We start from the raw sequence: 16,376 nt of genomic DNA on the forward strand, positions 1-16,376 counted from the left end.
ATGGGTGCAGTGCTCATTTGAGGCATCTTTTAGCCAAGTACAAATCTAGGAATAAAGGAAAATCATGTTGAAATTACAAGATACTTCCATAACAACCACTTTTGTCTCAACTTCACTGAAGAGAGCAGGAGGATGCAAACTAATTCTCCCCCAAGATGTATGATGGAATTCGGTCAGCTGTTTGTTAAGAACTGGCCCATTCCGATGACAAGTTATGAAGAAAAGCATGGCAAAATAGATGGAACTATCACAGCCAAAGTAGGCAACGTCGAATGTAAGGGAAAATGTAAGCGGTGGGATTCAGTATATTCAGTTTCTGCAGTTACCCAAGGCTATGGAAATAAAAAGTGTTGCTGTATTGCTGATGCTGTTTTCAGGCAGTAAAGAAGTGGATGGATTAAGCACTTAATTTTCTTGCAAATATTCTGAACCAGAGTATCAGGATAGATGCCTAACTGCTGAAGATCATATTACTATGACATCGGCATCTAAATATTCACCCATCAATCATGCCAACCATAATAAATTGAAGGGCTGGAGATGAGCCATTCAAGCAGTGAATGTTTGCTGCTGATCTTTTAAAGAAAGTCACACCACTTAACTGATTTAAATCACTAGCCAAGCACTTGGAACCATAGTTCGTTGAAGTTCTAAACCAGCTTTTGACAGCAATAGTCTCTTCTGCAGGCACAGAGTATTTTCTTCATGTGAACTAATTCTTGTGAGGTTGAAAAATCAATTGGGAGTTAAAATAGGAAAACTTGTCTGTCTCTTCCAGGCTGTGAATAAAAACACAAGGGAGGGGATCAGATCTCCTAGTTAAGTTTTGAAAAACTTTGAAAACAGTCTCTTGAAAATGAGACCACGGGTAGGTATGTCTACACTAGAAACACTGTACCGTGGCAGTGGAGACACTACAGTGACAGCAGGGAGGGTTCTGTTGCTGAAGTAAATCCACCTCTGAGGCCTGGTCTACACGGGGTGGGATCGATTTTAAGTTAAGCAACTTCAGCTATGTGAATAACGTAGTGGAAGGTGACGTACTTAGATCGACTTAGCGTGGTGTCAACTGCTGCTGCTCACCCCGTCAATTCTGCCTGCGCCTCTCGCCGAGCTGGAGTACAGAAGCCGACGGGAGAGCGCTCGGGGATTGATTTATCGCATCTAGACTAGAAGTGATAAATCGATTTCCCTGCTGGATCGATCGCTGCCTGCCGATCCAGCTGGTAGTGAAGACATACCCTGAGAGGTAGTAGCTAGGTCATCTGAAGTGCTGTCTACATTGTGTGGCTTAGTCATCTTAACTCTGTCTCTCAGGTGTGACTTTTACACACCCCTAAGCAATGCATCTAGGTTGACCTAACTTTCTAGTATAGAGCAACCCCTCAGGTGAGTAGGAAGTTAAGGTCAAGACACTTTCACTTAAGCATATTTGAAAATTTTCCCAGGCTCACCTGAAATAGTTTTGATTCACTTACTGCAGCTAATTCCTCTGTTCCTTTAATAAATCATTTAGTTGTAAATGTGAAACATCTTGTGATAAGAGAAGATTATGTATCCAAAACATTTAAGGTTGTTTTTGTTTAATAAAAGCACACTTTTTGTGCAGTTGTTTTAATGAAACTCCAATAGCCACCCTAATGCAGATCAACACACATGAGTACAACTTCAATTGTCCAGTAAATAAGGAATATATCCGTCACCATTTTCTAACATACTAAAAATCTGAAAAATATCAACCTATATAAGTGCTTACACTATAACTATATACCTTTTGTTTATCCTCCTAGGTAGCAAAAAAGTACCAGTCTAATGTAAAGGCTCTAATTGTAAATAAACATGTTTTAATGGCTATATCAACCAATGAAAATGTACCTTTCTTTAGAAAATTAACTGAAGTACAAATGGAGAGGTTGATTAAAATCAGTTATTTTAAGCATGATTTAAGTGACCAAGTGAAAAGCATAGTTTTTTTTAAATCAATCTACCCTGATAAATATTAAGCAGTAATTGATCTATTAATAGGGTTTTGCTGGCAGTTTGACAAACAATGCTGGTTAATTGATTAGACCTATTATCCCTGCTTAGCATCTGATATTTGAATATTAGATGCTGCATAACTACTTCCTGCTTACATTTTTTTGTCTAAATGCTTAATGCATTAAATATCAATTACAGACTTTACATCTAGGGGTCTAAATCAGATTTCTCTTACTTACTCTATTCACTACCGGTACTTATTTATAAGTCATTCTGTGTGAAAATTGAACATTAAAAATGCATGACTTACATTCTAAAACTGCTACACAATAAAATAACTTTAAAAATGAACATGCCTAAGTACACTTGATTGGATTGTAGTGATCTGTGCTGTGAAACAATTGGAATAATTTAACAGTACTGATATTACTGACTAAACTAGTCAGTTAATTGCAGCATTAATGTGCACCACTAAACTCTACTGGATGGAACTGGAACTGTTCAACCATGTGTCAGGCCCTGTTCTGCTAACTGAGAGTCTCCTTTATCTCCATTCGGAAAAGCCAGACCAAGATTATTTGTAACCTACCCTTGCTACCACAGGAAGTTCTGAGTAGCTATAGCATAGTGACACCCATGAACTTCTTTTTGGCCACGGATTAAAACTGGCAAAAGCTATAGTATTGAGGCAAACTGTCACTGTTCAGGAAGAAAAGGGCTCAACATGTTCTCATCACTATGTATCAACCAGTTGTCTCTGAAAATATAAATTGAGCTGCTTCTCCATGTGGATTTGCTTTCTTTTTATATTTATTAGTACTTCCTGGTTCCCTAAAAGGGGAAAGGTTGGGATGTGATGAAACTAAGTCTGTGCTGTACATCTCCAAATTAGAGTCCCTGGAAGGACTAGTTGCTGCTTTACAACTATCGATTTATCATCTCTGAAGTCCAAATAAAAGTGATCAAAGCTGACCCCTTTGCATTTTCCCTCTCTCTACTATTCCGCTAGACCATAGAGCATGAAGGCCGACACTATGACTGTGATGCACTCCATTTCATGGAAATTGGAACTGTGGCTCACAAATTCTACCTCCTCAACATTCGACTCCCTGTGAATGAAAGGAAACTAATTAATGTGGGAATTGGGGAAATAAAGGATGTTCGCCTGGTGGTAAGTGTGCATGTCTCATTTCTATCTTTACTCTGGGCTCCCGTCTCTAGAGTAGGTGTTTAATGTAGACTCACTGCTGTGTCAAAGGTGGGAAGATATTTGTAGAATCCAACCTTTTATTGGGTTTATGATTTTGCTGTGGTAAAGTAACCCATGACTGATAGAGAAATGGGAAGGAGTTTTGCTGTTCTGTACAAAACCACAATTGCCAATTGCTCTATTCCCTAGTAAGAATATAATGAGGATATTATTGTCTAAGGTCAGTAAACTTGTATGATTCTTATTGTCAATGCAATTCCCACTGGATCTCTTCTATTACTATTCTCTAGCTATTATCCCTCCCCTTTCCCACCATGCTGACTACACTAGTGGGATAATTCACTGCTATTCTGGTCTACTGGTAATTGCTTCCTTGACTGACTCCAGAAGCAGGCAATTTTATTATGCCTGACTAACATTTTTCTATTGCCTACAGTCTGGCTTTGGATCAGAGTTTAATTTAACTGGAAAAATATGCCTCCTATCACATGGCCACTTTAGGCATAGAACTTAAAATAAGGGATGAGAGGAAATAAGAGATCTGGAATAATAGCACTTGAAGAGGAAACCCCTTTAATCATGTCACCTTTGATTTTAATTTAAATGTGTTATGTGTCCTTGTCTCTGCCTCATTTCAGTCTTAAATAATTTTGTCCATCAAGGTGCTGAGAGCCTAAATAGTTCTCCTGTTTACCACCATTTCATGCAGTAGAGCTAGTCCCTCTCCTCTCACTGTTTTTGGCTTTTGAGCGGCGCTATTTCTGGAGCAATGATCAATTTGCCTATTAGCTCCGAGTATTTATCGGGGTTTCCATCATGTATATCCTCATTCTGCATTTAATATTAAGTTGACTAATTTTCATGTTAGAATAAATTAATTTTGTTTAAATGCATGGCAACTTTCATTGATTAAATGGTATGCAAAAATATACCTATCAAACACCAGTAATAAGAATCTGTTTTTTATCAATTTCTGGTTATTTGGAAATTGAAGTGGTGGAATATTTGCATTAGTTATCAGGAGTCCTAAAAATTCTACTTGGACTGAATGGTCAGGACACCCATTAAACAGCAGTGTACAGCTCTTTCCATTTTGTCCAACAGTTCAGCTGTGCATTTCACAAGCAATGCTCTTTAATATTAAGTGGTTGTAGTTTAGACTATTGCAATTTCTGTCAGGCCCTGTGACTATAACAGGATAATGCAAATCTGATCTTGTCTGTAAATAAGGAAAGTGAAATATTGTACAGCTGCCATGTTTAAACTTGTCTCCTCAGAGTATCCATCAAAATGGAGGTTTTACAAAGGTGTGGTTTGCAATGAAAACCTTCCTCACGCCCAGCATCTTCATCATCATGGTTTGGTATTGGAGACGGATCACGATGATGACACGCGCTCCTGTCCTGCTGGAAAAGTGAGTAGAGGAGTAACTCGCTGTGATCCAGACAACTTGTAAGATTTAGGCCAAAATGTATGCCTCATGCAAAGCCTGGGTAAACTGGCCATGTGCTAGATTGCCAACCCTGTGGATCCATTTTCCTTCCTTCCCCACTCTTAGCCAAGCCAATGTGGCAGCAGAGCTGCTCTTGAACCTCTGTTGCAGTCTTTGTTCTGCAATAGTCTGCATAGCTGATACATTCCTCCTATGTGTGCGTGACTAGACCCTTCTGCCATTCTCTCACAGCAATCATGGAGCCACAGAATTTGCCTCCCAAAACTTTTTGGTGGTACACGGGAAGCCCCTGCAGGGCTGTGTAGCAGACAGTGTCTGTACCCTCTGTGTCAGTTCCCCAAATTCTGATCTCTATCTCCTAATATGGCAGAAATACGCTAGGCTGCTGCATCAGGGTCCCCTCTGACTGTGGGTGCATGTGTAGGATTAGCACCATAAGAATTTGACTGCCCAACCAGTCCTTTGAAAACAGCAACTGGTTTTCCATTTTGACTCCTGAGCATGGGCTTTGTTTTGAAATGGATACATTTCTTGCCAGTTACTGAGTCACCCTTCATTAACAGTGTCTCTGTGGAGGCGGGATAACAGGACTGCTATGTGGGTGGGCGAACAGGAAGGTATTGTGGCAAAAAGGAGGAAACCTCTACTTCTTCATGAAGTTTGAGCTCCTTTGGCCTAGTCCTCTTGGTCCTTTCTTTGAAATGGAAAGGGATTCTGTTCTGTCTGCTTCTCCAGGGTGATCTTTGCTCTTGGGATCTCCATGACGTTCATAAATATCCCAGTAGAGTGGTTTTCCATTGGATTTGACTGGACTTGGATGTTGCTCTTTGGAGATATTCGACAAGGAATCTTCTATGCCATGCTTCTGTCATTTTGGATAATCTTTTGTGGCGAGCATATGATGGTGGGTGTGACTATAGAGTAAAGAGTATCTCGTTCCCTTTAGAAATCCAATAAATTGTTCGTAGCATATAGGGAGAAAGTTACCAGCCAGACTTTCCCACTGGTTTAGATGTATATATCAAAGCATCTCCTGGTTTTACAAACCCTCTCCAAGAGCAGTTGCAGCATCAGTGGTTGCCTTAGACAAGCTCCTCTGGTGGATACTGGATATTTGCAAAGCAACAACTTGGAGTGTTATGCACATTTTTCATCCGATCTCTTCCTTGGAAATAGCATAATGCTCCAATGCCAGACTGGCAGAACAGTGTTAATCTATGGGCTTGGCTACATGGTGCTTTAGCCCACACCAGTGGGCTGTAAATTCTAGATCACACCAGCATGTGTCACACTAACTGGCCTGTGTGGACGCTGCTGGTGGGCACTTAAAGTTCCCTACTGCCTGTTAATGTACCGCATAGACAAGCCCTAAGTTTAGCAGAACTCTTCACCTGCTTTCCTCCGGATGGACACACTGCTTGCTAATATCCCACAAATAGAAATGTACAGATGCCCTCAAAGCTTAGAGGTTACTTATCAGTAACTCTTCTTTGGGAGTCACCTCTGTGTGTTCCCACTACTTGCCCACCTTTCCCTCTACACAGAAGTCTGACATCAGTACTGTGTGGTTTGGGAGAATGAACAGAGGCCGTTGCGGGGGATGGGGAGGGACTGCATTCCCATATGTAGGGTAGGGCAGGGGTGGGCAAACGTTTTGGCCTGAGGGCCACACTGGGGTGGGGAAATTGTATGCAGGGCCATGAATGTAGGGCTGGGGCAGGGGGTTGGAGTGCAGGGTGTGGAAGGGGGTGCAGAGTGCAGAAGGCTCAGGGCAAGGGGTTGGGGTGCTGGAGGGGTGCGGGGTGTACAAGGGGACTCGGCAGGAGGTTGGGGTGTGGCAGGGGGCTCAGGGCAGGGGGGTGGAGCAGTTCTGGAGGGCCCTCTGGGGAGGGCAATGATGTCTCCCTCTCAAGCTCTTTTATGTATCCCCAATGAACCTGGCTTCCCAATGAACTTATGCAGCTCAAAATCTGGGATGCCATATCCCACCATGGAAATGCACAGAGGTGACTCAAAACAGCACCTAGTAAGTAACCTCTTTCTTGACTTAGGAATGTCCTTTGCTATCCGTCTCACTGGGTGCATAATTCAGTCACTTTTTTCTTTTTTCCATGGCTTGATTCATTAGGATCAAAATGAACGAAATCATCTTTCTGGATATTGGAAACAGGTTGGGCCCATAGCTGTTGGTGCCTTCTGCCTTTTCATCTTTGACATGTGCGAGAGGTAATGGAGACTTTTTTTTTTCTCTTACACTCTGTAGTGCTAATACGATTGTGCTCTGATCTCAGGTGCTGTCCTCTTCTTACAGGGGCAATTATTTGGATACAATTGATCTTTACACTGGGTCCATGTTGGTTTGCCTTTTTCTAATAGCTTTATTGAGACAAGGATTGAAAAGTTGGTACAAAGGCTTAGCACTTTTCAGACCATTTGGGTCTCCCCCTGCCAACACTGGTATTCACCAGCCACCTTTCTGTGCTTTTTGGGGAAGGGAATGGCAAGTCCCTTTTCCTCAGACTAGATATTCAAGTCGTTAGCCCCCTTTATAACTCAATTTCCTCCAAGCCCAGTGGTCAATTTCTTAGACATCCCAGTAGCAATTTCCCCAATTCAAGTTTTCCCTTCCAGATCAGATTACATTTAAGTAATGCAGACTTTTTACTGGAAAATGACTGACTGAAAGTGAGAGAAAGAGATAAAAGGTAGCTCTTTGCCTGCGTAGCCATATAAGTTCACAACGCATGGAAATATTACCTGTTACAGGACAAAAAAATGTTTTTGACTTGTAGTTCAAAGGGTATATTGAGCAATCTCAGAAAGCTGCACTGGAACAGTGAGGTGAGTTTCAGGATGAAAATGCAGGGGTGTGTGTGTGTGTGTGTGTGTGTGTGTGTGTGTGTAAAATGAGGATTTTATCCAGCTCTGTACCCATTGTGGGCTAAAATACAATTCCTTACAGTATCACTTCATTGGTATGTGTATCAAGACATAAGTTAGTCCAGTCTCTTATATATGAAAGTTTCATCCCTTTTTCCTGTCTTAACATTTACATGGAAGATTTTTATTACATGTATCCTATACATTTCCAACAAACACTTTTTTTTTTTTTTTTTTTGAAGCAATGTGGAGTCATCATAATTCTGCATAATTGAAAAGGAGGTTTAATACTGTGCAAGTGACGAGAATTCCTTCTCAGCTAGTGTGCTTGACACCATAAACAATACATATTTTAAAAATGCTATCACTTGCATAGCTGATGCAAGTCACTTTGGACAAGCAAGGTACAGTCTGCCCCAATGCTGACAGCAACTGTCCAACCATTTGCTTCACCATTTTTCTTGCAAAGAGACAAGAAGGCTTTTCCTTTGGCCTTCCTTTTATAGTACTGTGAAGTTGTGCTGAAACAGTTTTTGTAAGATTACATGTCCACTGGAATGTAAACTGAAGTCTCCCCACCCACCTCCAAACACACTCCCAAATTACAAAATAACATGACTCATTTTTCCAAACTGTTAAGTTAGATGTATAGGAATGTGTATTTTACGGTATTTTTGACTCTTTGCACATGAATTCTGATTGCCCTGAATTCTTTTTTTTTTTTATTTATTTTTTTTATTTTTTAGAGGGGTACAACTGAAAAATCCATTCTACAGTATCTGGACCACAGATGTTGGCACGGAGCTGGCTGTATCCTTCTATCTGTTTTTGTGCAGTAGCATTTATTTTGTATTAGGTTTTTGGAGTGAGAAATACATTTTTAGTAACTACAAATTTCACTTTCTCAAAGTACTTATTGAACCTGATGAAAAGCCTGTTCACTTTAGTAAAATGGGACTAGGAAATTGGTTTCTGACTCAAATATAGTGGAGGATCCAGAGTATCCTTTGAATGAACAACTTTATGGCTCTATAGGGGGACACTTCTAAAAATATTAGTGCAGCATGTAGATTTTTGCTGCAAGAATTAATTTTGAGATTAGTATTGAGATAAGGGAAGTGATTAGAAAAATGAGCATCTGCCTCAAGCTGCAGAAAGTCTAGGAAATGGCACATCTTGAGTTAGGGTTTGAGTATTAGTGATTCTAGAAAAAAATCTTATCCTCTCTGAACCCTGTCTAAATTGCACCCTTTATGCTATTCCCTCTCCTGGTCTGAACTAGAGCAGTTTTTTCTCTGGGGCAGTTCATTTCATCGCTGACACTTGGAAGCGTGGTCCTACAGCATTTATACAAATTGCTTTTTAAATTTGCCTGGTCACGCTGGAAGTGCTTTCAGCGGCATTTAATTTTTATTACCAGGCTAAGATAAGGTAATGTGATTAGTTTCACTTCCCCAGCATCCCAGTCCTCTTGCAGAGTCGCCAAGATCGCATGTTGGTTGGTTATTACTTCTTGTCTTCTCTGCTAAGCCCCGTCTCTTTGTACCAGCAGAGCAGAAGTGACAATTCCAGCTTAGCCTTTTTAGCCTGCAGGAGTTTTAATATTTTATCCTCGTTAACACTATGTTAAGTGTTTGGGGAACAACTGAAGCATTGGCTCTGGGACTGAGCTGGGGGAAGGGACCGTGAAGCATATACCCTCACTCAGACGGAAGCTTCTATTGAATACACACTAGAAGCCTGAATTAGGATTATTGCGATAATTAGTTTGCTTTTGTAAAGTTCTAATTACCTGAATAATATTTTCTTCAATCTCCTGCTTTGTCAAGTAGTTGTTCCCTTAACTTTACTGCTCAGATGGCATTTATTATAGTTGCAGGAATCTGCCTTTGCCTCTACTTCCTGTTTTTGTGTTTCATGGTGTTTCAAGTGTTCAGAAACATTAGTGGGAAACAATCCAGCCTCCCAGCAATGAGCAAGGCTCGCAGGCTTCATTATGAGGTTAGAAAACCCTTGTTGGATTAAAGTTGTCATGTGCATGCGCTCATTGCTTTAGTATTCCAAAAAGGCGACTGGTGATCTACCAGAAAAACTGTATCCACCCTCATTAGCTTTTTCCATAATTTAGAAAACAGCTTTCTCATGCTGCCAAAACCACCCTAATGTCAGCTCACAAAAAGGCAATAAACTTTTCATTTGTTCTGATGTTTAGCCCCCACTAATGCTTTCAATCTTCAAAGTACTTTACAAACACTAACCCGCACAACGTACTCGTAGGCATTTACTCCCAATCAGCTGTTTTAATCTTCTGAGTGGTGTGGCCCGGTGGTAAAACCTTTTGAGATCTACTGATGTAAAGCATTATTATTACAGATGAGGAAAATGATGCAGGGTACTCATGTGACTTGCCCAAACCACTTGAGAGTTTGCATCGGAACAGGATAAAAGATCAGGAGTTTCTGGCTTGCCATCCTCTCCTTAGACCACATTTGTCTCTGGTCAGAGCTGTACTCATTCCTCTTTAATTGCTGTTGCAGAGCAGAAGGAGGAGCCCAAATAGAGTTGCAGTCAAGCCAAGAATGCCTGTTGTTTTCTTGGTGATAAAGATTTGTGTGTCCATAAAACTTTGGTAGAAAATGTTCTGATGAGTCAAACTCCATGTCTAATCAGGTCGTTTGTGACTCATTGAAAGGCACATTACTTGTTCCAATAAAAGAATCTGTATTTTTGCAGACGTTTCCCTGAAGTCTTAGCTCTTCTTTCATCTCTTTTCTTGAGTTAAAAGTACGGCACAAGTATTATGGATTTGTGTTACAGGAGAGCTTAGGGCTCCACTGCTCTCGGCACTGTGCAAACACTTAACAAAAAGACAGTCCTTGCCCTGAGGACTTCAGTCTTGCCACCCTCAGCCCACCTGCTGCACAAACTAACTTTGTAAAATGTCCACACTCCCCCAAGATGCCTGAGTCACTGTGATTCCAAACTAACACAACTAAAATCCATCTTTGTTAAATTCAAAACAGATTTAAAAAAAGCAAAGTCTATGATAAATTCACATGGTTTGGAGGTCTTATGTCATTTGTTTGATGTCCTTAATCTATAGTCTAACATTCATTTAGTCGCCTTAAATTCTCAGCCACAGGAAATTAGATTGGGAAAGTTTGCATCCTCCTCACAAACTCATTACACTTACAGAAACAGAAAACATTTGTAAAGTAGATAGATCACTCCTGGTATAACCTAGCAAACCCTCATCACAGATACGTTCTAGAAAGAAAGCATATCTGATTTAGCAAGGAAGCCACAGACTATCAAATGTGCTGTTAATTTAATGAAACCTTTTTGCTTAAACTCAAGTGCCTCCTTCACATTAGTTCTAAGTAAATCAGTTTAATTTTACAGAAGCAAACATAATGGATAGCAGTAGCAGTCAAGATCTCTACACCCCATTCAATGTAACTGGAAGGAATGCAGACATGTGGGGAACAGAGAATATCGGCTGTCACCAGGGCAGGACAAAGGAGCAAGTGGGTGGTTGTAGGTTTTGTGGTTTTGGACTAATCTTTTTTCCAGCTTCCATCTTGTAGAAGCTAAAAATTTTAAACGGGATTGTCTGTTCTGTTACGGTAACCAGTGTTCTCGTGTTCTCTCTCTCTCTCTCTCTCTCTCTCTCTCTCTCTCTCTCTGTCTCTCTCTAATAGGGGCTGATTTTTAGGTTCAAGTTCTTGATGCTCATCACTCTGGCCTGTGCAGCAATGACGATCATCTTCTTCATTGTCAGTCAGGTGAGTGTGCTGAAACCAAACTTGGTATGATAGAGTGCAGTATCCAGATTCCTAGGTAGCCAAGATATTGGCTATATCCTACTTCAGAGGACACAGGAATGCATAGATTGTAGGCGGGGCTGGTATCCTCTTATTATTAAGGCTGCCTGATATTTCCCATTATAAGACCCTGTTTTCAGTTGTTTGACTTTGGCAAACTTAAACTGTTTGGGCTGAAATTTTTCATACTGTCTGCCTCAGGATAGCTTTTTCCCTGTTCTCCCCCCCCCCCCCCTTTACATTTCAGCCAAAATGGTTTAACCATTTGCAATATGAAGGGGTGGGGAGGGTGGTTTGTCCATGTGTTTAAAAAATTCTGGTGATCTTTTTCTTTGAAAATCTCTAATATGTGAGTATGCAACTATAGACTGTCATAATGCATGTTCACAAGGGGGCCGAATTGAGGTTGCATAGGCAACCTTAATTCTAAGAACACAAGAACAGCCGTACTGGGTCAGACCAAAGGTCCATCTAGTCCAGTATCCTGTCTTCCGACAGTGGCCAATGCCAGGTGCCCCAGAGGGAACGAACAGAACAGGTAATCAAGAGATTCACCCCGTATTGCCCATTCCTAGCTTCTGCCCAACCGATTAGGAACACCATCTCTGCCCATCCGGTCTAATAGCCATTGATGGACCTATCCTCCATGAACTTGTCTGGGTGTGTGTGTGGTTTTTTTAATTCTGGCATTTAACTTTTGAGTACTTGATTTTTGCAATCTTAAATGCTCTTAACAGTTTTTTGGGCGTGAGGAAGGTGTAGGGGTGTGTGTGTGTCTTCCCTCTGAACTTGGATTTAGCCTATAGATAGATATGTGGATATACAATTATAATAAAAATATAGTATATTGGGCTATGTTTTAAGTTGCACAGATAAAACCCCATGCACCCTCCTGAAGGTCTACCCCACAGTATTCCTCTGAGAATAAGCCCCCTCACTCTCCTGACCAGTTCCCAGGACTACAGCCTCCCAAAATGACTTTCCAGTGTTAAGACGTTTTATTGGTCTGATAGAAGGTGGCAATCACAGTTGTATATAGACATGTAGGCTTTAGTTGCAGAAATACAATGGATACACCTTTATAAGTTAATAGTCAAACGCCTTTCTACTTTGAAAGTAGAGCTGTTCTGAAACTTTTTCGTCCGAATTTTCTAAAGAGTAATACTCTTTTCCTAAGGAAAATGTCAGTTGTAGGACAATTTCAGTTTTGCTGGGGGCGCGGGGGAGAATCTCTTCTCTTCTTTTCTATAGGGGAAACTGAAAAGACCACTCCCCAGCTAGTCACTGGGGTGGGGGGGACTGACAGGCCCAGTTCTTTGGCTGCAGGAATTGGGAGGAGTGGGTCAGTTTCATTGCAGGCAGAAAGCAAAATTGATGAGAGCCTCCCAGATGGGCAGCTAAAAGATTCAGTTTTGGGAGAAGCAAAATGAAGTTTTTCTTGAAATCCTTTCCTGTGAGAAATTTTGGATGTTTCATTTCTGCTTGTGATGAAAACTTTCAAAAAGTGAAATTTTTCACAGGAAGGGATTTTATTTTCTTGCCAGTTTTACTTGTAAGCACTTCTGCTGAGTCGTGCACAGAAGTACCCTCAGACATACTATATTAGAGAATCTAGCAGCTGCGTTCCCTTTGCTTATGGAAAACAATGCCATAGTCTGATTGGCATGGTAAGATGACTCTGATCTAAAAATCTGTTCAGTTGAAGCAATTGGCTTGAAGTTCTACCTCAAATCTGGCAAATCATTTTGTCTGGCTACTTTCATCAAGTTTGGTATTTTTGTTTGTTTAAAGGCTATGTTCTGCCACTGTCTTTTTCTTTAAAGCAGAGCTCCTCATTTTCTATAGGGAATTCTGCTTTAAAGTCAATGGTAGGCTATGGCCCCAGATGACTTGTTAATTTGGCTTTTAAAAGGGAAGGCAGTCTTAAGGTGCATAGCTCATGCATTTCATTGTTTTCAAAATATTAATATTAAATGACTGTTTTCTTAACTCTCCATAGAGTCTCCTGTCTTTCTTTATATCTGGAGCTAATGCTATCAGCCATAGGTCTCTGCTGTAAGACAGAAGCAGAGACGTGCTGGATGCCATTAGCTCTTTGCATTATTCATGCTGTTTTCTTCTATAAAAGGTTTATTTATAGACCCTCTAAAGTTTCCAGATGTAGCCAGTCTCCCAGGTACTGCTCGATTATAATTCTCCTCTCACTATAATCTTGTATGACTGGAATGATCTAACTTGAATGTTCTGAGATAAATTTTGTTAGTTTTTAAAAAACAAACCAAAGATGAATAAAGTTTCTAATACAAATCTTGTTGCAGGTGCCAAGCCTTATAGATTAGTGGCAGGGGAAGAGACTTTTTAGTATAGACTTTACTTCCATGTGTTTGCTGTCTGGACATGAATTGTCCATGTGCTTAATTCTGTCTAATTTCAAATTTCTCTGTATCTGCTCTTAGAAACATGTACTTGCTCATCATAGGAGGATTCTCCTAACCTATCTGTCCCTGTTGAATCTCTGCTTTCTTGTGGACAGGTGACTGAAGGCCATTGGAAATGGGGGGACTTCACAGTACAGGGGAACAGTGCCTTCTTCACAGGCATCTATGGGATGTGGAACCTCTACGTCTTCGCTCTTATGTTCCTATATGCTCCATCGCACAAGAATTATGGTGAAGATCAATCAAATGGTAAACTGGGCTTTGGTGTGGCTCTTAATTGCATATCAATACTAACTTGAAATAGTCTGGGGACTGCATTGTGTAGCTGTGGTGGAGGAAGTGAAAGACAAGACTGAGGAATGGAACTAAATAGTTTTGTTTACTGAGTTTACAGTTGGTTTCCCTTGGAATATCTTTCAGTAGCACAGTGGCTCTCCAGCATTAGCTCATGTAACAGTGTTTGTTTGGACTGAAACCACTGCAAAGGAACATTCTTCTCTTCAAATGAATTGAAGGAATCATGGAAACCCTTTTTAGGCCTCGGTTTTAGAAAAGCTTGTTTCCAAGACCCAAACTCTGGAGAAATTTAATGGCAATCACTCTCTAGTTCCCAGGTCCTCCTTTTGTGCATCACACTGAAACATAGCTTTGTATTTCAGGTGATCTGGGAGTAAGTAGTGGGGAGGAGCTTCAGCTCACCACCACCATCACCCATGTGGACGGGCCAACCGAGGTTTACAAGCTGGCTCGCAAGGAGGCTCAAGAGTAACTCCTGGAACGCCTCACTTGGGACAAACACAATGAAGTACAATACACAGATTGAGACAACGTCCTCCTTGAGGAGACATCAGAAGTAACTCACTCTACAAATGCCCAGTATTTATAGTGTTCACTGAGCGGTGGCACTAAAATAGAACCTTTGTAATCTCTCTCTAATATGGTGTAGTTATCTCTGGGGGAGGGCAGGATATGTATTTTATATTTTACAGACATGCTAAACGAACACTAAGGGTGCAAAGTGAAACGTTCAAGAGTTAAAAGCCAGGATTAATGTTGCCTGCAGAACCTTAATTTGGCTCCTTGTGTGTATGCAGGATGATAGTCTTTAATTACTGGGGGTTTTACACAGGACCTCTGCCTCATTCAATGCACAAAATGGACAGTGGAGGTATCACTTAAGAGGAGGTATTTAGTATTTTGTCATCTTTTTGTGTGTAATTTCCTCAAACACACAGAAAATGCAAAATTATATTCTGTATCTAACCATATTGACACCACCTTCAGTGCCCCCCCCCCCCCATGGCAGGGTTCAAACCTTTAGACCTGTAGCACAGACCACTGCCACTTAAGCTAACAGTGACTGGTAGCAGTAGTAGGCTGTTACCTGGTGTGTGGACTAGGCACTAAAGGGGGAAGAGATGCACTCTTTACTAGTGGGTTTCACAGCTATTTGCTGATAGAGGAATGTAGGAACTCTGAACTCCTGGATTCTTTTCCAAGTCCTGGAGGGGAATATACTCTAGTGGTTATAACCTTTCTGCCCTTATCCCCCAACTTTCCCGTATCCTCCTATCTGCCCCACTCCCATTGGGCTCCTGAAACCCCTTCCCTCCCCACCCCTCCTTCCTCCATTTCTCATTCCTCTGCATTCCAGTGATGGCTCCTTCTCATCCATGATGCCTGGGTGTCAGGAGTGGGAGCATTGAGGACACAGGAGAGAGTGTCTCCCTCTGTTCCTGTGCCCAGTGCCACGGCATCCTGCAGTAGCTGGGAGGAGCAATTGCAGGGCAACTCCTGCTCAAAGACTACAGCACTAACATGGAGCATACTCAGAGATGGAATGTCTGGAGAACTTAGCTGCCAAATCTGCACTGAGCATGTGAGAACCAATATTTTTCAGTGTCTCGTAACTTGGCCAAACTTCCTGACCAGTTCTTAGACTCTTTGGGGACTCCACAGTTGAGCAGGACTTTCCCTGCAATTGCTGCTTTTGGCTGCTGCGGGATGCTGTAGTGCTGCACATGGTATTAAGTCCTGTGCTCTCCCTGCTAATGCCCAGGCAGTGTGGAGGAGGAAACAGCCTGATTTCAAATGCAGAGAGGATGATCCAGACCTGGAGGAAGAGAGAGTGGACTAGGATACATGTGGATTGGAGGTGTGGGGGAGAGGGACTGACTGGCTGGGCAGGGAGATTAGGAGAAGGCGCTAGAGCTGTGGTGAGGGAGAGAGGAAAACTAAGACAGGCATAGGTTGGAGGGGACTGGGGCGGAAGGGGAGAGGCTGAGAGAGATGGGCAGAAGGGTCTGTGCCCACTAGAGTGCATGGAATGGATTCCTGAGTGTCTCATTCCTGCTGTCAGCAAATATCTTTTGAAACTCCTGGCAAAGTCTGTGTCATCCCCCTCGAGCTTGGTCCATGCAGAGGATGAGTCTACTGCTGTCGGTTGCTCAAGTAATAGAGGTTTGTGCTACGAATCTAAAGGTTCCAAATCTGCTCATGCATAAGGCTATGTTTTTGTCACTGAGGTCACAAAGTCCTAGAATCCATGACTTTCGGGGACCTCTGTGACATTCTCCGCTTCAGCCCCATGG

At 41.6% G+C, this 16,376-nt stretch overlaps 1 protein-coding gene across 1 annotated transcript in view; it reads left to right on the plus strand.

The window, feature by feature from the left end:
• LOC112115958 (protein wntless homolog) overlaps positions 1 to 15,031 on the plus strand; it is a 54,612-nt gene extending 39,581 nt beyond the window's left edge. Inside the window, exons 4-12 of the mRNA XM_024213203.3 lie at positions 2,990 to 3,151; positions 4,468 to 4,604; positions 5,379 to 5,547; positions 6,772 to 6,869; positions 8,270 to 8,333; positions 9,381 to 9,524; positions 11,225 to 11,308; positions 13,881 to 14,034; positions 14,445 to 15,031. Of these exons, the coding sequence (XP_024068971.1) occupies positions 2,990 to 3,151; positions 4,468 to 4,604; positions 5,379 to 5,547; positions 6,772 to 6,869; positions 8,270 to 8,333; positions 9,381 to 9,524; positions 11,225 to 11,308; positions 13,881 to 14,034; positions 14,445 to 14,554 (1,122 nt within the window). The 3' untranslated portion in view covers positions 14,555 to 15,031. The remainder of the gene's footprint in view (positions 1 to 2,989; positions 3,152 to 4,467; positions 4,605 to 5,378; positions 5,548 to 6,771; positions 6,870 to 8,269; positions 8,334 to 9,380; positions 9,525 to 11,224; positions 11,309 to 13,880; positions 14,035 to 14,444) is intronic.
• The last annotated feature ends 1,345 nt before the right edge of the window (positions 15,032 to 16,376 follow it).

The sequence above is a fragment of the Terrapene carolina genome, unplaced genomic scaffold, assembly GCF_002925995.2.
Source record: "Terrapene carolina triunguis isolate 2854851 unplaced genomic scaffold, T_m_triunguis-2.0 Scaffold210, whole genome shotgun sequence".
In the NCBI taxonomy this organism is placed as follows: domain Eukaryota; kingdom Metazoa; phylum Chordata; order Testudines; family Emydidae; genus Terrapene; species Terrapene triunguis.